The 25,354-nt window shown below is 37.2% G+C and overlaps 1 protein-coding gene across 2 annotated transcripts in view; it reads left to right on the top strand.

Annotated features, from left to right (window-relative positions):
* marchf8 (membrane-associated ring finger (C3HC4) 8) overlaps window positions 1–25,354 on the top strand; it is a 111,829-nt gene that overhangs the window by 46,037 nt on the left and 40,438 nt on the right. The window contains exon 3 of one of the 2 annotated variants that reach the window (XM_089116853.1): window positions 21,990–22,109. The exons of the other annotated variant lie outside the window; for it this stretch is intronic. Coding sequence (XP_088972979.1) covers window positions 21,990–22,109 — 120 coding nt within the window. The remainder of the gene's footprint in view (window positions 1–21,989; window positions 22,110–25,354) is intronic. 2 annotated transcript variants of the gene reach the window in all.

Raw genomic sequence — 25,354 nt, 5'->3', positions numbered from 1 at the left:
TGATGTGCCTAAAGTGGTGTTGGGTTAATGGTTTGCTCTCGAAGTCTGAATCATTTACCCCAATTTGTGGATCTGTTGTACTGTATACATAGGTGGGCATCATCCCACTGACAAGATAATCAGCCAATCACAGTGATGTAGAGCAGTGTTTCCCAACCCTGTTCCTGGCGGCACATCAACGCTGCGCATATTCTTTGTCTCCCTTATCAAACACACCTGATTCAACTCATCAGCTCATAATCAGATGGGTTAATGAGCTGATGAGTTGAATCAGGTGTGTTTTAGATCAGGGAGACAAAGAATATGCGCAGTGTTGGTGTGCCGCCAGGAACAGGGTTGGGAAACACTGATGTAGAGGCACTGCCTCAGGTCATGTGACTTGTAACCTATATTTTGCTGCTTTTATGAACTCAGTGGCCCTGTCCCAAATGGCACACTCTGGACTTGTGAACTTCCTCAGAGAGTCCACACTTCGGTGCCGTCATGTAGTGCACACCTATAGGGCGCATTGGGAGGTATTTTTGGGACAGACTCGATCGTCACGGCGGAAACAGAAAGAAGGTCTGTTTGTTGTTGTTGGAGAGGAGCTGCGGGTCGATATGCTGCCGATTGTTGTTGTTTTTACTATTGTATTAAAAAAATTACTGTCTTTAGCATCGAAAACAGGATTTATTTTATTTTTACTTTATTTTTATTTTATTTATTTACTTATGTCCATGTGAACTACACAGCCTGCTTTTATAGTTCTATAATTGCCACCTGGGCATTTAATAGATGCCATGGTTATGTACAGTAAATGATAAATACAGTTGTACATAATAATACATAATGTTCAATTTTAACACAAAATGAAATTTAGTTTAAGAAAAATGTACAGGTTTCAATATTCATACTACAGTACGTTTATATGACTCAGTAAGGCCATGACATTCGGTTCTATTTAAGTATAATTCGATCGTATTATTTAATGCGCTATTATTATGTTTGAGATATCAACCACTGGTCGATAGCTTTAAGTAGCAACTGGTAAAATGTACACCTATGTCATAAAAACCATAATGATACTTAAATATTCTGTTCTCAGCCATGTTTACAGTCCGTGACCGAAATCCTATCAGTTTTCTGATTGGTATTTCACAAGGATTCCTGGGTAGTTAAAGTGCGTTGAGCCTGCATCTATGCGGGCTTCGCGGAAGACCACTTTAAGGGTACAAAGGGGGCGCTGCTGAGCAAACTTTAGAGCGATAAAATGCTAAATGGGACGGACTCGGAGACTCGGCCACCACGCGAAATTTAAGTCCATGAGACCGAAAGTCTGCATGAAGTGTGCCATTTGGGACAGGGCCAGTGAGAACACAGTACACCAATTCCTTCTCAAACTTTATTCACAGGTGGAAATATAATTTTTTTTTCATTTATAAGTTATTTTCTCATTCTAATGTTTTTGAGAATTCCCAAGCTCTTGCCTTTTTTTTTTATAGAAAACACCTTATTTGATGATTTACAAACATTGCACATTTTATTGTGGTTCTTACCATAAAAAAACAGTAATATAGGAACTGAAAGTCACTGATTTAGTTTTTACAGTAAATGACTGTTTGGTTGATGGGAAGTGAGTCTAGCTATTTCCACACTAGAGAGACACTGTTCGATACTCTCTCATTTTCATTTGTGTGGCCTTGAAATGATGAGCAATTCCGTCATATTTAATCAATCAAAGCAGTTCCTCGCCGAATCTCCCATGTGAGTCTCATGACGGATCTTTATTAATGAGCCAATCTGGATCCTAAAACGCAGCCCGCAGACTGTACTGAAGCACACACAGTCCCTAGCCAGCTTTCTAGCACTGTCATTGTAGCGAAGTTAAAATAAGGTAAAATGTAAGTAATGATTTGAGTTCTACACTGTAGGGGCAGATGGCATTGGTTTCATCCAGGCAACCTCAGAGTTTCTTGTCTGTGCTAATGGAAGTTGTTTCACTTTCATTCAGCCTGAATCATTGAGAGACAAGCTTGCACAACTACAGTGCGTGCTATTTCACTTCCTGTTGGAATGTTAGCCTTGCTAGCCCTCGAAAACATTACTGGCAGGACTCAGTTACAACATTTCAGACACAACATCATATCACTTTTAAAGGACAACATGTACAGAACATTTTGATCCGTAATCTTGCCTTAATGTCATCAAAATTAATGTGAATCAAATCTGTGGCTCAAAACTTTAGCATGTCAAGGCTAGTTAGGCTAAAAAGGACTTTCAGCTGACTTATGCTTTAAAATTAACTCTAAGTATGCCAAAAATATTAGCTCTTAGTCTTGTCCATCTTGAACTACCAAAAGTTGACCTTTTAGCGATTCATCACTAAGTGCTAATTAGCATAAACCAGCCTGGGCACACATGGAAATTCACACTGATGTGAGCCATGGTTTTTCTCTTTTAAGAAAATGTATCTTAAACCTTTTATGGGAATTTAAAGTCGGAATGAAACGAAAGTTGCGACTTATATACTTGTAATTTTAGGTGGGAATTAATTGGATCATTGTGGTTTCCTATTGCTGTGTCCCGCCCCTGTGACAGTAAACGCATCATCAGAGGAGTGAAGAGATGCTAGTGGAGGGGAACTTATTTTGATTAAATGTTAAGGGTACATGAATTAAAAAGTAAAATTAATGATTTGCACACTCACAGATAAATCATGCATTATAATTACTGCAGTATTATAAACCATTTTGATTTAATTGTGAATTTAAGGATTCAAAATCTTTAATCAGTTTTTATTCAATTTATAAAGATTAGGTGTATTTTGTTAACCTTCTCTGTTTTTGATGTCATTTTTAGTTTTGCCTTTCCCCCCAAAAAATGAAACATACTGAAAATTACTGAGAATGAGTCATTTGACATTGAGGAAAGATTCAGGCTCTACAGTAATCGACTGCATGAATAACCTCTTGACCCCTTAGCTTGCATTTGTGGACGTCCTTCAGTTTGCCCCCTGTGCGGATTGGCTGCATTCAGCCCGGGCTAGTGAAGATGTCCATCTGTGTGGGTTCAGCGTATAGACACAATCTGCCAACCACTAGACCAGCGAACATCAAGACCAGTGCCACAATCCTCAGCGGAATAAGCCATGTAATGCCTTAAGTCTTATTACAAAAAGCTTTGTCATACAGTTTCAGTCGGCATTACTGCAGGAATCCTCATCATCTGTAAGGAATGGTGGGGAATTCCATCCCGAGCCCAAACGCAGTTTCCTGAACGCTTTCATTACTCTGTCCTGGCTGCTCTCAAAGATCGCAGTATTCAGTCTGTGAACCCAGTCTACAAGCCATTCCCATCAGCAGGACTTTGAAAACGTTCATTCTTTCCACCATAAAGGCTTTGGGATAAACACAGCCTACCCTGGGAATGGAGATGGAACAGCTTTTTAAACTTTGTTTATGCTCATCTCACTGAAGTAGTATCTAATCTCCTTTAATTACACTTATAGGCTGCCAAGGTTAGACATGCAGACAGAACTTCCAAAGGCCCTTATCGATTACACTTTAAATGAGGGAAATTTCATGCAGTCAGACCAGTCTGTGACTTAACCGAAATCAGCAGGTAAAGGCACTTCAGAGGTGTTATCCGTTCTTTGTGATTTCACCTCAAAGATGCCTATTGGCTCTGTTTTAGGACCTTGTGAGCTGTCTTGATTTCTGACTTTATTGTAGGCTGTCCTAAAGGAAATGTAATCTTGTAAGTAAGGGTTTTAGAAAATTCTAACTGTGCCTTGTCCAAATTGATTTCCTCATGTGACGCGCACAGGAAAATTGATGCATTATATTTAAAAATAACGATATTTAAAGGTGCATTATGCAACATTTCATGTTAAAAATAGCCGTTTTCTAACCAATACATGCTTAAACAATCGCCTGATGGGCTGAATGAGCCCTTCTCTGATCACTGCGATTGCCTCTATAATCCTGTACAGTAAAATAAATAAGAGACTGGGCGTGACGTCATGCGCGTTCACGGCACGCTCGCCTGGCTATGTCTGGCAGGTTTGTGTATTCGCCGCGATTCTCCGTATCAGTGAAGACAACTCGAACAACAAAACTTTAGTCAACTTTCCACAAAAGTAGAAGATGGATTCAAAGAGACTGACTTGTAGTTCATTCCAAACCCCAACGCAAACTCCACGTAAGACAAAGAAAATAAAACTTGCGTCTAGTGCCAGGCGTCGGAATAAGACGAGAGTCAACATCGTGAAGCTTTCAACAAAAGGAGAGATCTCTCTAGGGCTCAAACGGGTCCTATACAAAGTAATAACTTATATTGTTCATGAACGTGTTTCCATAATGATACAATCATAAGTGGATACAATAAGCACATAAAACAGTTCAACATGGAGATGGAAACAAAAACCGAAGTTTTCTACCATGCCCGTTTCCCCCTCACACACACATAAGTGTGTAATTTACTCAAATGCCTTTCCTTACTTGCAGATTTATAACTTTATTACCTCATTATGACTGTAACAAAAGATTTGTGCGCCTGATGCTCCTTTGGCTATTGAACAGCTCGTGCAAACGTGGGTGTGTGATCCATGAGCGCGCACATCTCTGGTTGCAGTTTCGCTTGTCGCCAGAGGGGGCGTAGTTCTGCAAAAACTCAGAGACTTGCGTTTTGCACCTTTAAACACGTATACAAATAAAAGATTTTCTATAATTAATTTTATTTTTACACAGTGTTCTGTGTAGTGTCTTTCACAATACATTCTGGGATTGATTTGTGAAGGGTGGATGCAAAATAAGTTATCTTAGAAGGAAGGGTTTCGAGCAGAACCGTAATGCCTCACCTTTTGTTAATTATTTCTCAGAAATCTAACCTCAGCTAAACCCTGTATCATGCATGGACCTTTATATAGATTTTATAATAGGTAAACTTCAGAAATGCATTGATTAACAAAAAACTAGTTTGACATGTTTTCAGCTCCTGTTATTGATAATCTCTGTAATAATCTTTATAGTGTGTTAAGCTTTTTCATGTTATAAGTGGCAACAAGAATGCATTTACTGAATGTTGAATGTTAGTGTTAATGTGAGATAGAAAAGAAAACAAACATGATTGTTCACTTTCCTGTGTTGACTGGAACCTCTTCCCTATTTGGTACGATTGAAAAAAAAACTTGTTTCACATCACTTCCCACCAGCTTCACTTTAATATGCAGTGTAAAATCAAGCTTTTTGGATGGAAATGAGCTTTTAAGAGACTTCATACTTGATGAATGCCTCAAAGCCTCTAAATATTTTCATGTTTTGATCTATGACATAAAACACACCAGATATAACCTGCTTGTGTTTTTTAAACTTTATTGTGTCTGCTTGTGTTTTTTAAAATCTTTATATAGGCGTCTAAATGATCTTGATAGACTAAACGTGTAAGGGTCACAACTCTTTGTTGAACACAGATCTTATTTTCCGCGATTTTCCAAAAGTCTGTGGGAAAAATGCATAGCTTTTCGATCGAGGGAACCCATGTACTGCCAGCTTCCGAGTTGTCCTACTGTGAAGTCAACACTTCGGCACTCTATTATATGTTTAGTATAGTGTTTCTGTAAAAAGTGACATTGCCAACTACTAGGGGTGCACGATTCAGAAAATGTCACGATTCGATTCGATACCGATTTTTTGTCTCGAGATTCGATTCAAAATCGATTTTCGATTCAAAAACGATTCTCGATTCAAAAAACGATTCGCAGGTCTACATAAATGTAGTTTACTTTTTCCTATGTGATTGATTGCAGTAGACATAATTTAAAAGAAAAGTTTGATATTACTTTATATGTCTTCATACAAAAATAAAAAACTTTTGCAACTAAAAAGTGCGAAGTGCCAAGCTTTGGCCAGCTTTTAAATACATTTAATTCAAGTTTAAAATAAAACTGGTAACACTTTACAATAAGGTTCATTATTTAACATTAGTTAATGTATTTACTAACATGCACTAACCATGAGCAATACATTTGTTACTGCATTTGTTCATCTTTGTTAATGTTAGTTCATGAAAATACAGCTGTTCATTGTTTGTTTATGTTAGTTCAGGGTGCATTAACTAATGTTAACAAGATTTTAATCAAGTATTAGTAAATGTTGAAAATAACATTAACAAAGATTAACAAATGCTGTATATGTGCTATTCATTATTAGTTCATATTAACTAATTTAGTTAACTAATGTTAACTAACGAACCTTATTGTAAAGTGTTACCATAAAACTTAAATAAAAAGCTTTTACATTTAGCTTTAAAGTGCTATAGTCAGATCAAACAAACAATTATGCTAAATGTGGTTTAAGGAGTAGGCCTACTTCAGCTACCAGGTTGACTGTTGAAATGTGAACTCGACTGGGCACATTGAACTTCCTAAAAATATATACTAATTTCATAGAACCCTTGCGAAAATATTTTAAATAGATTTAAAAAAAGCCACCGCTACTGGTAACATGGTTAGATTGATTTGTTTACATCCAGTGAAGTCGTTCATAGGCGCGTAATTTGCGGGTATCTCCAGTTAACTAGCAGAGCATTCATTTAGTTCGCTATTAAATAAGAGACCTGTTGTTTTTGAAATCAAGCTGAGCGCTCGTGTCCGCTGCAATCAGTGTCATGGATACAGTGTTCTCTGTGGCTCACGCAGTCTTCTCTCGGACGCGCGCTTCAATCTATCGCCGTTGTGGAGACTCCGGTGAAATCACAAAATAAAATGCACACAAACGTGATGAACATATTCGGTTTTGATGAGAGAGAGAAAAAACTATACGATTGCGGTTTAGAACCCGTCACCTCTGACACGCTTGGCAAAAGATCTACAGAACTCAAACAGATCTGCGGATCGATGCATTTATTTACGGGTTGAGCAGAGTGGCTGCACAGTTTGACCAGCGGGCGGCAAGAACTTGCAATGACTATTTATCAGACCGGCCCTCGCAGCCTCGAAACCATAGAAACACTACCGGACCACCGGTAAAAGTCCCGACTTACCCGATTGCCACTCCGCCCCTGCACGCCATTAAAAAATATAGCCTATGAATCGATTTTTGGAATTCTATGAATCGATTCTGAATCGGTAAAGATTGAATCGCGATTCAAATGTGAATCGATTTTTTTGCACACCCCTACCAACTACTGGCCTGGAAGCATAATATAATGTATTTAATCGTTTTCGCGGATCCGTGTGAACGGGGATTCTTTTGACAAAGTTGTCTATACGCGAGAACGCGAAGGTAAAACTTTTCCAATTTTAGTACATCGTTGTTGCCTAAATGCATGCTAAAGGCCTGTACACACCGGGACGAATATCAGCGCGCGTTATTCGCCAGCGTTTTTCAACGCCCAAACGATTTTCGCTGACGATGAGCCGAGTGAACATGCAAATTCATTCCCTAACATTAGATGGTGCCAATTTGCTCTCCAATACCACTCCATATCAGTTTTCTTTTATCAAGATGTTTGTAGTCCCTGTTGCATTTGTCATATAGTTCTTTATGTTCTAACACTAACGAGAACAGCAGCTCTACATTCATCTTGCCTTGCTTCTTCCTTGTCTTATTTCGTCCTGGCTGTGTAGACGGCGATGCTACTTGGCGTATATCTTCTTCGCCGGTGCATATGTGTGCTCGGCAAGACCGCTTTGTGTTTGAGCGCTCATTGGTCGGAAAGTTTTTGACGCAGCATGTCAAACTAAAAAAACGAACCTGAGGCGTTTTTAAAAAATAAAATTACACTACGCGTGGCGTTTTACGCGTCTGTGTGCACACTCACATTTGCGCCCTTTGTTTAATCACAAGGCGTTAAACGCGAAATTCGTCCCGGTGTGAACAGGCCTTAAGTTTTAATTTCCTGGTTGAAGTGAGTAATCTCTTATGTTGAGGCTTTTGATGAGAATGGATTGATGGGAATTGAGTGACTGGCATAGATCAATATCCTTGGCTCGTAGTAAACCACTCATCACTGGTGTAAGTGACCTGCTTCACATGTGCTTTCCGCTCTGTCCTGGCCTGCAAAAATAACATCCCTAGAGCAGAGCTTATGTTTTTAAAGGGGTCATTTAAAACATTATATTTACTGAACGGTAATACTTTCCCTTTGCGAGTTACTTAAATATTCAAATCCACACACGCTCCCTTCGCATACTCCCAGCCTTACTTTTTCAACATGAGAGCTGAGATTAAAATGCAGATTTCAAAGCTGCTGGTGTAAGAAGTCCATCCAGCTCTTCCAGTCAAACTTAAATGAATCTTGTTGATGGTATACACAACCTCATCTTCTGTCTCCCTCTCAGTTTCTGTGTGAATTGGCACAACCCCTGGACCCTGTGAGAGGGTTTGACTTTCTTTTTGAATATGAGCTGAAAGGACTATTACATAGCAATTTCATGCCCCAGGGGTTATCTGATATCCTCTTCACTACATTTAGCTCAAAGTGTCTCAGTCTCCTCACCTACCCCTGATTCACTCAATGCCTCATTTCACTCTCTCTTTGCCACCACCCTTTATTTTTCAACAGTCTACTGAATGACTTGTCTCAGTGCTTTTAGCACCGTCCTCTTGTGTGTGTGCGTGTGTGACCAATAGCTGAGCACAGAGTCCGAAATGTACTCTTTTGTACCTGCTGATTTAATAGAAATCAGCAGGTAAAGAAACTTCAGAGATGTTATCTATTGTCTGTGATTTCACCTTAAGGATGCCCCAATAATTTGCTGTTCTCAACAATATTGGCTCTGAGATAGAAACTGGATCTGTTTCGATTTCTGTCTTTATTGTAGGCAGTCCTAACGGAAATGTAATCTTAAACGTTTTGGAACATTCAACCTTATAGATCACTCAAATTGCATTCTTCATGTGAAGTGCACACGAAACTTCACGCTCAATTGATGTTAGCATGTTTCTAAGCTAACAACATGATGCTCTGGTTGATTAGCCTAAAAATTCAATAAACACAAATATTGGTTAAATAGTAGTTCAAAAGGGATTACATTTAAAAATAATGATATTTAAAATGTATAAAAACAATGTCACATTGGTTTACATTTCACATTATGTACCGGTATATTGTTTTGCCACTCACTAGAAAAATAATATTTCTAATTGGAATATGGTTTAGAAAATAATACCACACCAACTGAGAAACTTTTCAGGCTTTATTAATGTTAATGTTAATGTTTCTTACTGACCATGAAACAGCATTTTACATTTTTAAAAGTATTTACCATTATAAATAATACTATTTATTCGATCTTTTTTTTAAACTCGCTACTGGAAAAATAATATTTTTATAAGCATATTATTTAGAGATTAATACCACACCAATTGAGGACTTTTTCGGGTTTCATATATTTCTAACTGACAATGAAACGGCGTTTTAATATAGTTATTATAATAAATGACATTGATGCTCATGTACTTTTTTTCTGCAAATGTATATTTTAATATAAATTTAAGTTAGAAAATTATACCACACCAACTGAGAGACTTAAAATTTATAAAAGCTTTGAAAGTGCATTATATTAAATAAAAATATATATTTTATTTCCCGTGGCAATGGATTATTTATCAGTTTCCTCCTTGTGATAAACAGTGCAGTCGTTATATCACTCTCACGAACCACGTCTCGGTGAAACTGCACCTGTCACAAAAGCATTGCGAGAGATTTTGTGATTCTGTTAGTCATATTTCAATTTTGGGGGATTTATGCAAGGAATATTTCACTTATTTGTCACCACTTGGAGCTCAGGAGCAAAAAAAAAACATACTGCAGAGATTATCTTATTGATAATCTTGCTTGAAATATATACTTTCAGTGGTCATTGTGATGATAAAAACTTATTTAATTTATTTTTAGCACTTTAAATTGCATTTCTAGTCATCATAGGAGGTCTCATTTACTTTGAAATCTTTGATTACGGGTTGTCACATTATGCAAATTTTGCATAGCACTGTATGAAACCTGCATGAAAAACAAAAGATGAAGTTTTTTATTTTGTGACTCATCTGAATGCAATTATTTTCATTAAACCCCTCACAGCACTGCCGACACAGTGAACGCTTTCCTTTCAATCACTACAAAAATCTCAATAGCTGTAGTCAAGTACTTGAGCAGTATTTACCAACCTCACAGCGCACAAAGAAAACACTGATGTTTTTCATTCAGGTGCTTTAATGAGTAATCTTCACTGTATTGACAGAGCAAAGTCCATAAGCGACTTAAAAAGCGAGGTTTCTAAGAGCGCGAGCCATTTAGCAGGGCAAGCGAATGAAAGTGAAAGGTACAGGACGCCTTAAGTTGATTATCCAGCTTATGAAGGGCTTGCACTTAAATAGTAGACCTCAGGTGAACGCACGAGACCCAGCCGAGAGCAGCAGCTCCCTTACGCACTTTCTCACCCTGAACCATGAGGGATTTTAAGCAGGACTTTTTTATTAGTACAGTGCGTACAGCTCTTTGTATAGTATGTCCTTTGTACCTGCTTTACTGGAAAGTGCTTAGTCATTATCAGTCCAGGGCGGCAGTTACCACAATTTCCTTATTTTAGTCATGTATTTCCTCCTATAAATGAAGGTTAACTCTGGATTTCCAGAGGATAACTCTGGATTTTTCACTTCATGAAAGTTGTATACGGACATAACTTAACAAACCCCTTGCGAAATCTGTAAGATATAAAATGTATATGTAAGAGATGATACAAATTTAGTTTGTCAATTTATTTAGTACTGCCCAGAGCAAGTTGCATGGCAAGTATATTTCAATACTAAACGCCTGTGAAGAGACGACTCAACGCCGGCCATATGTTATGCCCTATAAATTATTACACGATTAACTAAATGTATTTTTCCATGTACATTTCTGTAATGCACTTTATGTAAAGCTGCTTTGAAACAATATGTATTGTGAAAAGCACTATACAAATAAATTTGAATCGAATTGAATATATTTTACAAGACAAATATAATAAACATTTTGTCAAAACAGTTTGTCTTGTTGAATATATATTTATGTAGATATCTATAATGTTAAAAAGTCATCAGTGCTAAAAACAAACAAAAAACAATGCACTTTTATGACACTTCTTATTTTTATTTAGTTATAATAATTTATTTTATTTCATTTGATTATTTTTATTTAGCTTCATCAGTGCTTTAATAAAACTCAAAATTAATTTTGAACCACCCTTCTTATTATATATTATGGTGCTTTTTATTATTATTTTATTAGTTATTTTAGAATTATATTAATTTTTACTTTTATTAATTCTTACTTTTATTTATTTTATCATCAGTGCTAAATAAAATAGAAAAAAAAATGAAGAATATTCAAAATTTGATTTTTATCTTCAACAGTGCTAAATAAATAAATGCATTTTTTATTAAGCCTTTTTATTTGAAATATAATACAGATTTTTAATTACAGTGAAATCAATTCCTTATGTAAGAAACTTGTTTTTCTGGTACAGGCTCCTCAGCTTCCACTGAATTATTTCTCTAACACTTTCGATTCATGCAGTTTGTACTCCCTGACGTGGCGCCCTCATGACCCCAACCTCTCTACGGTCCGTCTTTGACTCTGTTTTTCCCTGTCTATCTCTCTGGTGCTTTGTTGTAAAGCGAGCCCTTATAATCAGTGTTTCTGGCTAAATTAGAATAATTGCTGTGGCTGAGCGTCTGAGCTTCTTGACCTTTCTTTCGGTCACCTGCAGTGTTAACTACATTACAGCCGATGAAGTGAATCCACTGAAGGATGAGAGAGGAAGGCATGCAGGGTGAACATTAACCAAGCAAAGGGACAAATGACAGTTTGGAGGGGGAGGGACTGTGTGTTTGGAGGATGGGGGTGGGGGTGGGGATTTGAAACCCAAACAGCCAAAGAGCACGCTCGGCTCCGCCCCCTCATGAATAATGCACGATGCTTCGGGTTGTCCCTGCTGATAGGAGTCAGCTGGAGGAAGTGGCTGGTTGCTGGGTTTACCGGCTGAGAGAGCAAGTCCTTGCTTGTATTGTCTGTTTGTGTGTGTGTGCGCACATTTGCCTCTGTCTACTCCAAAGAAGGAACTTGGATGTAGGACAGCTGGATCTTCATTGCATCTTGTTCCGCAACACACCCGTGTTTATCAGCTTCACCTCTCCAACAGGATTTACACAGGGGACATGTAACCTCTCCAGCAAGGCTTTGTCTGTCTGTGTGTGTGTGTGTGTAAAGGAGGTAACCACCTCCTTGTAAAGGATTCACCAATGCATTCCTGTTGGAAAATGAAGATTCAGGTACAAATGCTGCAATGTTTTGGTGTTGTCTTTCCTCTGTTTGTCAGCGTCCTGTGGCCGAGGCTGTGTGTGTTTGTGTGTGTCATTGTGCTCATGTGAAAGGCGAGCTGTGCGATCGCTGTCTCCATGGTTGCTATTGAGAGGCCTGTTGTTGTGTTATGGAGATGAGGCAGCTTCTGTTCACTAGTGCCAGTTTCAGCATCAGCTGTGAGCAGAATGCTGTTTTTTCTTAAGTAAACAGTGCCGACATTTATTGTGCATTTTCTATTTCCTGGTTGTGACAACCCTTTCCGCTCTCTACTTCTCGCTGTAAATGTGTGCTCAGGTGAGGGCTTTTACAGTATATTTGATAGCAAGACTGCACTACTGTTGAATTTGTTTTGTTCTTTTGAATCTCATGTTATTCTGACCAACCAGATGGCTTGAGCTTATGTTTAGCTACACATATAGAGCACTTCCTTTATTTTCAACTCAATATAGGAACCGTAATTGCATGTTTTTTGGGGGGTTGCAGACATGCAAACAAACTCTGTAATCAATCATAAAGTGTCTGGAAAGATTCATTTGTTTCTTATGCGGATTATTGGATGGTTTTGGCACTTATGGACTTACTAACCAGGCACATACAGTATTATACTGAACCTTAAGTGGTGACTAAACGCTTTGGCAATTTTTTTTTAATCTCAATATTATTTAAATATTTTATTTCAACATTACTATAAGACTAAAAGGCCCTAACAATTATTAACATGACACAGGCTGAATTGGAAAATGAACACATTTAAGGTTCATGCACGGATGCACCAATATTAATATTCCTGCAGAAACTGATAAGCTGATCATTGATTTCATGTTATGGCTGATAAATGACTGATATTAAAATCCTGTATGACTTTTATATAGCTTTCTTCTGTGGAGCATAAAAGATGATATTTTAATGAATGTTGATAGCTATGGTTTCAGTTCCCATTGGCCTCCATTGTTTGGACAAAAAATACAATAGGAGTCAGTGGGAACTAAAACGATAAATGGTTAAATATTGACAGTATGAGTTAATATATATCTTCAGATAACTAACTGAGTTATCTTGCATTCCTTGTTTAAATTTGGTAGCCAAAAACGTGTCAATCAAAACACACTGGTTGTGTCCTAAAGCTTAGGCACCACATCAGACAACAGCTTCGCAGGCAGCAAATTTTGCGCACAGGTATCTCTGATTTCGGACAGACTTCTGAGGCAGTGTTACGGTTTAATGCTCTTTGACAAAATAGAGAGAGCTTTGTAAATAACAAAGTGAATATTTAAAGACTAAAATAGGAAATAAACTCTATGTATTACACCAATAGTGGAAAATTTTGGTCATAAACACACAAATTGACCATCAAATGCAACATTTTTTTTTTTTTTACTTAACTGTTACAGAAAGGAACGCACAGGATTGTGGGATAGCAAAGTTAGCGTGAGGACTTTGCTGTCTAGGCTGCCTTCATATATTGATCAGATGAAGGTATCTCATGAAACGGGAAGTGAAGCTAACATTGGATTTGAACTTCTGTATATTTAACAACCTGTCATGCTATCTGTACATTATGGCATTTGGCTTCTACAAAGTGACTAAGATGAATTTGCACCAGAATTCTGTTGAGTTTGATTGGACATCAACACTGAAAGATATGGGACAAGTTTTCTCCTTTCTTTTGACGAACACAGTTCGGTAATTTGAACTGTCTCTCAGCCATTATGTGTCATTAAAATCTCAATGATGGTCTGATACAGTAGATATTATAACACTGGCTAAATCCATCATTACACTTAGTACTTTAATTTGAGTTGATCTGACTGAAACAACCCAGCCATAGAGACACACGTGTCTGTGACAGTGCACGAGCAAATCGCATCATTGACGGACGCACAAAATCGTAGGCTTTGTGTGAAATCCTCTTGTTGGAGGGGGCAGACTGAGATTAGCGATCACATGCGCCCCCCCCCCCCCCCCAAACCAGCTTAAAACCTGTGGGATAGAGGAAGTCATGAGCGAAGTGTGCCTATGTCAACAAAAAACAATTATCTGGCCATCTTCGCTCCAGACCAGAGAGTCAGACACGGGCAGATACACATTTTCATTTGGGATGACTCAGTGATTTAAGGGAGATGAAAAGCCTGAGGGTTCTGCTGTACACTACAGATTATCCCTATTACTGCCATGCGGTTTCTCTTCTACCACTCTGCCATCTGATTCACAGGAGCCCTACGTAGTGCTCACTTCTCCCTACACGCTGAGAAGATAGATCTGTAGAAGATCACTTCACTTAGCAAAATCTGTTCGATTGGGATGACCTGCTACATCATCAAATTTCAACATTAAGACAGTACTTGAGTTGTGCAGGGGCTCAAAAGGAGAATTTGATGACATTAGCGCTCTCTCTCCTCTCTTTTACTTATATATATGACCTCTGATGGTTAGGGCTGAAGCCTATCCCAGTATCTTAGGCCAAAGGTAGGGGAAAGCAACCTGGACACAGGACCAGTCCATCATAGCCATCATTAATAGATGCATGTTATTTTATATATATATAAATATATATATTAGTATTGTGGTTTAAATTGCAAAGATTGCTCACGCAAAGATATCGTATGACTTGGAATATAGCGCACAATTTAAATGGCCTATGTACACTATACTTCTCAAAAGTTTAGGGTCGGTAAAATGTTTTAATAGTTTTGAAAGGTCTCTTATGTTCACCAAGGCTGCATTTATATGATCTAAAATACAGTAAAACTGTAATATTGTGAAATATTAATACAATTTAAAATGGCTATTTTGAATTATTAAATAGCAAAGCTTAATTATTAGCATCATTACCTCAGTCTTCAGTGTCGGATGACCCATCAGAAATCATTCTAATATGCTAATTTGCTGCTCATGAAACTATCATTATTATTATCAATGTTAAAACATAATGTCTTGCTGCTTTAAACCATTATTTTCAGGATTTTATTATGAATAGTAAGTTCAAAAAAGCAGCATTTAGAAAAAAAATAGTAACAATATTAATGTTGTTATTGTCAATTTTGATTCATTTAATGCATCCAGGCTAAATATAAATACTATTTTTTTTTTAAAAACATGTAGTGTACTGTACATCAATATGTAGTCTAAAATATAAATCATTATATAATCCTCCATCATCCCTATGCATTTAGTAATAAATTACTGTACTGTTTAATCTGAAAATATGTGACTTGAGGGAAATAATGACTTACATTTTGCTCATTCAAAGCTGTTTTGTCACTTGGATTGATAGCTCAATTTGTATGATCTATTTTTGTTGTTTTTGTAATTTTTGGAGCTTGACAGATGCGTTAACAGAACTTGCAAAAAAGCTCTTTGTGATCAGTAGGAATAATTTACAGGTTTTAGAACAACATGAGCGTGAGTGAATAATGACAGCATTTTATTTTTTGTGCGAATATCCCGTTAAGTTTAGCAAATGCACAATGTCATTTATGCATTCAAACCTCATTATCATATATATTTGCATATTAACTTGCTTATATATCTCTGATTATGTTTGCTGCATTTCCAGTGTCATTGTGTTGTAGATAATTATGTACTACATCATGTGGTTTGAGAGACTGAAGCAGATTGTTTATCATCTATGAATGACCTCACATTTGCATTTAGACATGAGGGAACCGCCCAGTGACACTGGGGAACACAGAGGTCCTAGTGTCAGAAAACTAATTAGTCTTGACTAGCTTGAGTTAATTAGGAGTGGATTTTATTCCAACATCAGAAAATAATAAATAATCTGAACGTGAACAACCAAAATACAGTTTTAGTTTCGTTTTTACATAGGAATGTAGTTTCTCTTTGAGATTCGAACAATAACAGGAGTAGGCTGTTATATTTGGACTTTCAATATTACTTATACTCACTTGTGTTCTCTTACCTTCACTTTCATTTCACTTCTCATTCTTCTGGAGGTTTAATGTTCAGAATTCTTATTTCTTGTATACTAATGTAATATTACTAATACGATACGACTGTGGGAGGCAAATAAGGCTGTGGTCACAGCCCACTAGTAGTTCGGTTCATTTGATCCGGACCATAAAATGTTTTGTTTGGCGTTCAAAACTGCATTTTTAATACCAAACCTAAAGGCATAGGGATAAATTCACAACCTTAGCTTTTATGACATATTGCTTGACCCGGAGCTTACCGAACATGCAAAACAACACTGTGTGGTGGGATAAATGCTCTCGCTGTATATGCATAACCTACTTTTATGGTATTTTGACCTGCTGAGAACTCGTGAAGAGCTTATAAAATGTTTAAAGGGGTCAAAACCGAGGCAGGATCACACAAACGAAGATCTTCTGTGAGGAGAAGAGGTTCTGATACCTGATGGGCAAATATGATTAGAAAAAAACATTTCGTTTTGTAGCGTCTCATCTTCCTGTTTTTGGTTCGTTTACATCCGCGTTGCGTTCAGATTTCATTTGAACCGCACCAGAGTTTGTTTGGAAGCGGACAAAGACCCAATTTTTCACATTGAACCAAACATTGCAAAGCAAACATTTAGACATTTGCAGTTAGGAGTAGAAAATTTTCAGTTTAACTTTTTACTCTGTTTTGATGATGTACATTGTAATTCAAAGCATGCATATCGTAAAATAAAGAATAATGATGTTCAACTAAAAGAGGAAATACTTGTTGTGGTTAAAAACGCACACACACACACACGCATATTGTAATTTTATAAAAAAAAATTATCAGTTTTTAACCACAACAAGTATTTTCTCTTTTAGTTGAACTTTGTCTTCCATGTCAAACTCACTGCTAAATATAAACCAGTTATAAATACCACTGGTTAATCCAGATGTATTCAAATAATCTACAGCTTAATGCTTTAAGTGTACTTCTTCATTCCTCACTCTGGTGTAAATGTAGTTTGTGGTTGTGTATGGTTAAGTGAAACAGATGTGTGGATGTTAACCCTGTTCCCCATTTCATTTGCTGAGAAATGACCGTTTCCTGTGATTCAGTAGAGATAGCGCTCCGGTGCTCGGCCTTCTGTCAGCTGAGCTGATTCTAACGGTTCTTTTCGGATCATGTGATCTCGGGTTCATGGGCCTCAGAGGGCTGGCGTTTGTTTGACATGTCAGATGGGTAATCTGCTGATCTCATCTGAAAAGTGACCCATAATTGTTGTCATTGCCCAGTATATGAATCCTTCTCTGTCTGTGTGCTGATTATTTGATATGGAAATTTGAGCTTCCATTGTGTAAAAATTAAGCTCAAACAGGAAAATACTTCCAAGCGTATTTCCTGTAAGATAGGGTTACATTCCCAGTGTCTCTTGGCATGAAAATCGTTTCCTGCAATCACATTATCCACTATAATACATTTTAATGTTATTTAGGTTGTAAATGAATCCTATTTTATGCTGACGTGTCATTTTAGAAATCATAGATGGAAAGCAGATTGTACTGTAGTGTGTAATGTGTGTGTGATTCAAAGCTTTTGATTAGTTTAAAGTATATGTTTGAATGGGGTGTGATGCACGGCTGAATTGCAAATCTAATCACTTGTTTATGTCAAGTTAAATACTGCATGAAATATTTAATGCAGAAGTGGATGATCCCAGCATGCTTTGCGCGTGACACGACAGGATTTGAAAGTTTCTTGTTAAGGCTGGTTTGACTCTCACTACTGCTATTTGTGAAACCGCTGTGATCTGCAAAATAAACAGAAAAAAAACTTTGTTTCAGTTCGAGTCTGCACTGCATAATCTGAACTAAATCTAGATTTAAAAAATAGAAAAAAAAGACAAACGTTGATGTCTTGAGAGAGGCTGAGCAGAAAGTTTGAAGGTTTTCAGTTTGAAGTTTAATATATCGGAAAGTTGTTGCTAGAATATTTTACCATTATTTTTGCATGAATAAGCACATTGCTTGAATGGTGGCATTATTTAACACATTTTTTAATCAACACATTGCTAAGATGTTTTAACATGTGGCTAGCACGTTGCTAGCATGAATTAGCTCATTGCTAGCATGTTTTAGCATGTTTCTAGCATGAAATTCAGCCATAGCTAATAATTATATAGCATCTATGATAGTTATGGCCCTGCTGTGATGTAAACCGAAGGCTATTGAAGCCTATAACTTCAACTTCCTGTTTCAGTGTGATTTACGTCAACACAGGACAGAAAATTGTATCAAACTATTTCATGGTCTTTAATGCTGTTTTGCTCTCTGTCCCTCTGGACTCATTGTTGGCATCATAATCAGAACATCTATTTTTCCTGTATCTGTTTACTGTGTATGGCTTAATTTAGTTGTGGTGGAGGATGTTGCTGCCTTGCAGGAAGCATTAACATGAAATATGACGTGCGAGTCGCTTGATTATTGTCTCCTGAAAGGAAATATCTATAACTAAATGTGAAAGCCGAAATTTCATCAGCCCGATATTCAGGCTGCATTTCACCCTTCCTTCAGATCGTGATGTTTGTTCTGTTGATTTAATTCTACTGCTTCCTTTTCACTGTCTTCATCTTATTTTGCTTTCTCTCGCTCTCTAATTAATTATCTCTCATGAATTATCATGTTTCTAGCATGATTTAGCATGAAAAATGCTAATGTTGCATCACTGATTAGTCATCGACTCTCTCCGTTTACACACAGCGGTAATAACTCTCTTAATAATAAGTAAAGAATAATTTACAATGTGCTGTTGAGTTATTAGAAAATAATGCACACCTTAAGTGGTAATATGGCCACGACGCAAAACGGACTGTGCATTATTTTCGAATAATTCAACAGACAGAAGTCAATTGTTCTAATACTATGGTTACATCTTAAAACTTTGTTCAGAAGTTCTAGTTCAAGACATTTGTCAGGTTTTGTCCTTAAAATGCTATTGTGTGCAGGGATTATTTTTTATACGTCTCATCTCATTCCTCCGGTGTTAATTTCAAAACGTCATTTTAGAGCTAGTTACAGAGGCTTAAGCCAATGATAGCAGACGAATGGAGTCATTAATGAGAGAGAGAGAGAGAGAGAGAGGTTAAGCATAGTTTGTCTGTCTCTCAACCGTGTTTGGCCGCAGTGTATCTACTTATAGCTTAACTGTAAGTTCATCTGCTCCAAGAACAGCACCGGTCTTACCTCACTAGTCAGAAATGTCATGTAGCTTTTAAGATCCTGAACTATTTTACTGAAAATATCGCCAGAGCAACACGTTTCTGTGCGAGCGTGTGTCCGTACTTGAGTGGGAGAAAGAGAGAAGCCTATTTGCTTTCCGTACATATTAAAGCTTAATTTTGTGGCAAAAATATGGAAATAATTTGTCATTTTATTTCTTATTGTTTGCTATATTTATTTGCTTAGTTAGTCAGTGTCATTGGGGGTTTAGGTCCTTTTGTTGTTAGTCTGTAAGGACCTTTTGAAATAATTGAAATCATTTGGTGAAGTGATATGGAACTGTAATGCGGTCAAAACCTGCCTTATACTATACTATGCAATGTCTTGGGAATTGACCAGGGTTGAATTCTTCATTATCATTTAATGCACTTGCAGTTTCTCAAATTATCACACTTGGTTGTACCCAAACGATATCTGAGGTGCGACATTTGTTTTAGAAGAGATCTATTGTTACTTTTCAAAGGGTCCACTATCCTAGCAACTCCCTAACAACGTCATTACAATGGTCTGGCAACCAACTAGCAACGTATTGTCTAAGTTTTGCACAGGCAAGAGTCACTTCAAACAATGCAATCTTTTTTTACTATGATGCTATCCTGTCAGTCTATCTCCTTTTGCACCAGATGACTTAAAATTAGAAGATTCAAGTAATTCGAAAGTTATTAACTGGTCTAAATTTAGTTTATTGCATGTTGTATTATCTTTAATACTTCCACAACCCAACTGTTTGGTTTTACAAAGTGTACAATCATTTATATTGGGCATGTATAGTCACTTCCAGGGGATTTTTTTTCCCCCCACAAGTCTTGCTTAATTTGTGACGCAGGTATGCTGTTTATTTTTGCTCCTTAATCTCCATAGCTGAACCATGATCACATCCTTTTACCGTAATGCTTTAAGGAACCATGAGTCTCTTGTTTTGGTAATGAGAAACCGGTTCTGGGAACGTCCTAAGAATCTGATTGTGCCATTAAGGGCATTCAAACATTAACTGGTAGGAAGTGAAGAATAGAGATATGAAAATAGAAAGACTGTGATGGTGGTGGTGATGTTGTAGCAGTGCTGTCTCATTTGCGGTCCTCTTCCCCCTGACTGTCGTTGTTGCGTTGAGCTGTCTGAGGCAATGAGACATGGAGATGGGGAATCTCTGAGATGGAGGAAGAGAGCAGTCAGCTGAGGAAGTGTAGATGGCCATCTGTCACTGCAGGTCTCCACTCACTCAGCACTGATAACAACCTCTGCTCACCCAGTAGGATAATTCAATCTTCTCCATGAGCCATGTCATGGCCATCACTCTGTCCTCGGAGACCAGAAACTCTCAACAAAGCTTTACCAATGTGTGACTGTGCAAATCATGATGTCATATTGCTGAGGTATTGATGTGAACTCCACAACTAAGACTTTAAAAAAAAATTAACCTGGCAAGTGATAAAAGATAGCTTTCCAAAACTTCTGTTGACATTCTTGCTTTATAGTTTAGACTTATATGGCCTTATTCAGAGTAGCCCCGTCCTGCTTTTCATAACTGCAAGGCCATCACCATGACTTAAACTGAAGGGACAGTTTTTGTTTGTGTGTGTGGGTAGTTTTAATTTTGGGGTTGGGGTTATGTCATAAATGTAATGTTCTTTTTATTTAAAGGGATTAAAGAAATAAAGGATTTAACACTTTGGCAGATGGTAGTAATACAATCTGTTGTAAAATAATTAGGGCTGTCAAATGAATAATCATGATTAATCACATCCAAAATAAAAGTTATAATACAAATTATATATAAATCTATATATAGTATATACATGAAAATATTTCTTAAATATATACAAGCGCGCGTGTGTGTGTGTGTGTGTGTATATATATATATATATATATATATATATATATATATATATATATATATATATATATATATATATATAAAATAATTATAGTGCACCCACATATATTATGTAAACACAAACTTTTATTTTGGATGTGATTAATCACAATTAATCATTTGCCAGCCATAAAAATAATGCATTTGCAACTATTTTCAAATAATATTTCTATTTTAAAGAATGCACATTCACTCTTAATCGTATGCCTAACATATCTCTGTTTGTTTCTTGTCTCTCACATTCAACGGCGAATTACATTTCACAAATAGCATAAATTATAAACAGTAGAAAATTTTGAAATTTGGCAAAACTGAAATAGTTCACATCATTGAATATTGCTTGCAATTCTCTCTTAAAACACACAGTATTAAAAAAAACGTATATTTTACCCTGCTCTCTGTTACTGTTAAATCTGATGCATCGGATTGGAATTCACACTTGTCTTCTGTAAACAGTAAAACCCGCCTCCTTTGATTTGATTGGTCATCTCACTATTTTGACATTGATGAGAGCTATTAGATTGCTAAAGCAGGTCATCCTATGTGAGACACATAGGCAGCATATCTGGGATTGTTCCATAAGGGGTTTGATGTCATGACTGCTTTGTTTCCAGGCGGACCGTAAAAGAGTGCAACACACACTTTTCCCGGAAATCCTGGAGAAATCAACCAAACAGATGACGACTCCGTTGATGATGTCAGAGGCTGACACTACCCTAAAGTTGATGTCTATGGTAGTTACAGCACTGCATAACTGTGATTGAAAAAACTTCTGATTGGCTGTGTAAAATAAAGCAGATTTGTGTTTACATATTGCTTGCAACTTTCGGGGTGTGTTTCCCGTACAGCGACATAACTCATCGCTGAACATGCATAGTTGAAGAAATCGACTAGCTTGTCACGACTGTTTCCCGAAACCTTACTGTCACAAATTTGACGCTCAACCACATTGGTTAATGATGCCATGCATATGGTGGATTAACAACTTAATTTAAAGAATCCGTTTTAGATGAATCATGCTAGATTTTCTTTCATTTGAGGACTAATTTGCTTTATTTCCATATTCAATCATTCAATTATCATACTAGAGCACGTACGCACATGCCCGCTCTTCAAAAACAGGCCTTTAAATATCTTGACAAACTAAAAGACGTAAATGACATTTTTATACAGTATATTAGAAATAAAATAAATAGATTTCAGTGAATGTCAGCTTGCTTATTTGTCTCAAGATAACGATTTATTAAGTCCACTTGTCAAGCAAACAAGAAACTCTGCTTCTAACTACAGATCGAGAGCTGTCGTTCAAAACACACAACTTGGCGATGCTGTTTGCGAATGTCCGTTGGAACGATGGTTTCGGGAAACACCGACTCGTTGTACCATGCTGATAACGACGGAACTGGCAACCATAGTTGGCTATGATGCTTTCGGGAAACGCACCCCTGGTTAGGACACGATGATAGTCATGTATATCAGAGTCAGGTAAATTTCCCAAACAATTATATTCAGGACTGTTATTAGCAGTGTAACCTCAGACAGTGCTCCCACTAAACGCCCACAGACAGTTCAAGGACTGTTTGATGCACACACACTACACTCAAACTGCAAGAGTATCCTGAAATCACCCGTTGCAATAGATCTGAGGTTTTCAACATTTTTGATGGCAATGGTAATATCATGATATGCTTTTGAGGACTCCCTTACCTAAAATATAATGCCACCTACTGTATGTATTTTCATAGAAAGCAGTATGAGAAAAATCTTAATGTAAAAGTGTTATTATCCTTCATTCATTATCCTAAATGAATTGAATATAATGAATTATACTAAAATCAAAAACAAATTTAAATAGAATGCCTATGTTTCAAATAAAAAATAAAATATTTATTAGTAATATCAAAAAATAAGTTGCACTCGCATAGTCGCAAATGGAAAAAAAGATCTGTTGCTACTTCCATTTCTTCACAACTTTTGTTTAAAGACAAGCGTTTTAAACCTCCGTCTTATTTTTGTAGCTTTTTTGTGTTTCTTATTCTGTTTCAATGAAGTGAGTACTCTGGATTAGCTCAAGTTTCCAAGGTTCTTGCCGTTTGAGTCTGAAAAGCATATTTAAGACTTGAGTTTGAGACATCTATTAGAAAATGAACAAGATGTTGTTTGAAGCTAGTCCCAAACTAAAATGCATTATGTCAGTGCAAGTTTAGCTTACAGCTAAAACAGCACATCTTAAAGGAACACTCCGACTTTTTGGGACTTTAGCCTATTCACCTTACCCCCCAGAGTTAGATAAGTCCATACATACCTTTTTCATCTCCGTGCGTGCTATAAGTCTGTTTGACGCACCCACCGCTAGCCTAGCTTAGCACAAAGACTGGATGTGAATGGTTGCAGCTTTCATACTGATCCAAATGAGTGACAAAATAACGCAAACGTTTTCCTATTTACATGTTGTGGTTTGTATAGTCACAGAGTGTCATGGCCATATGAGACACAGACATCTTTTGACCGTATAAATACTATATTTTCTGAAGGGGAAGCACTGCTACTTGGGCAGAGTGATAACAATCACCTGAGACGCACCGTGACGAGGAGCAGAGAGTTCGCTTCGCTCAGCGTTGGAATAAAGAGTCAGCAATTACTAACGTTAGATAGAAAAGCATAGTTTATCATGGGTGTTTGCTTTATTGTATGAGCTGTGACAATAAACAGGGGAGACCAGGTAATACAGTACCATGTTTCATTGATTTCCAACCAAAAACGCACCCAGATTTATAAATATCACGTGAATAAATAATTATTATTACAGGAATCAATATATTTTAAATGCAATTTATTAGCTGAACCAAATGTATTCAACAGTAAATACATTTGCCTATATAATATACAGTATTGCATTACTATAGGATAGAATAAGTGGAAAGTAATAGCACAAATTGTTTTTGCACAATGAACTCACAGCCTATCGTACCCTTTTGCACGCTCAAGTTCGTTATTTCCATGGTTATTTCAAATTTAGGCTACAAGTTCAACGCGGTAAACGCGCTCGTTTTTTTCCCCCAAGCGCGTCCGCACCGCATCAAGATAAAAACATATTCATACCCTAATCATATAATAGTGTCACTAACGTTACATTAGATCTGGCTAAAGGCACTGTTACAGTAGCTAGGTCATCTAAAAACATAACGGAACATTACCTCAGCCGCAGGTGATCCACTTGTCCTGTCTGTGCTATCGATGGGATGGCCGTATCCTTCAGCACATTATGGTCCGTGTGGCAAATTCCATTTTTTCAAAATAGTCGTCCTCATTGAAATGTACCGAGCAAACGTAATGTCCCTTGATAATCTTAGGTGTGTTTGGATAAATATCCAGAGTAAGTTAGCCATTTCTTCATCCAGTCAGCGTTTTTAGTTGGAATTCTGTGAAACATGGTATTACCTCCCCTGTTTACAGTCGCAGCTATTAACAATAGAGCGAAAACCCATGACTGTAAACTACGCTTTTACTATTTATAAATTGCTGACTCTATTACCCAAACACCGAGCGAACTCTCCGCTCCTCACCACGGCGTGTCTCCGGTGATGCGGTTATTACGCCGTCAAAGTAGCAGTGCTTCGCCTTCAGAGAATAGTTCCCAGGTTTTATACGGTTAAAAGATGTCTGTGTCTCATTTGACTTTGTTATTTGTACATTATGTGACTATACAAATCACAACATGTAAATAGGAAAACGTTTGCGTTATTTTGCCACTCATTTGGATCAGTATGAAAGCTGCAACCAGTCACATCGAGTCTTTGTGCTAAGCTAGGCTAGCGGTGGGTGCGTCAAACAGACTTATAGCACGCACGGAGATGAAAAAGGTATGTATGGACTTATCTAACTCTGGGGGGTAAGGTGAATAGGCTAAAGTCCCAAAAAGTCGGAGTGTTCCTTTAAAATATGTCAGTGCCATTGTTTTGTCTTAAGACGCACACCA

The sequence above is a fragment of the Pimephales promelas genome, chromosome 11, assembly GCF_988280905.1.
Source record: "Pimephales promelas chromosome 11, fPimPro1.hap1.1, whole genome shotgun sequence".
NCBI classification, from domain to species: Eukaryota; Metazoa; Chordata; class Actinopteri; order Cypriniformes; family Leuciscidae; genus Pimephales; species Pimephales promelas.
This window is presented reverse-complemented; position numbering and strand designations above follow the sequence as displayed.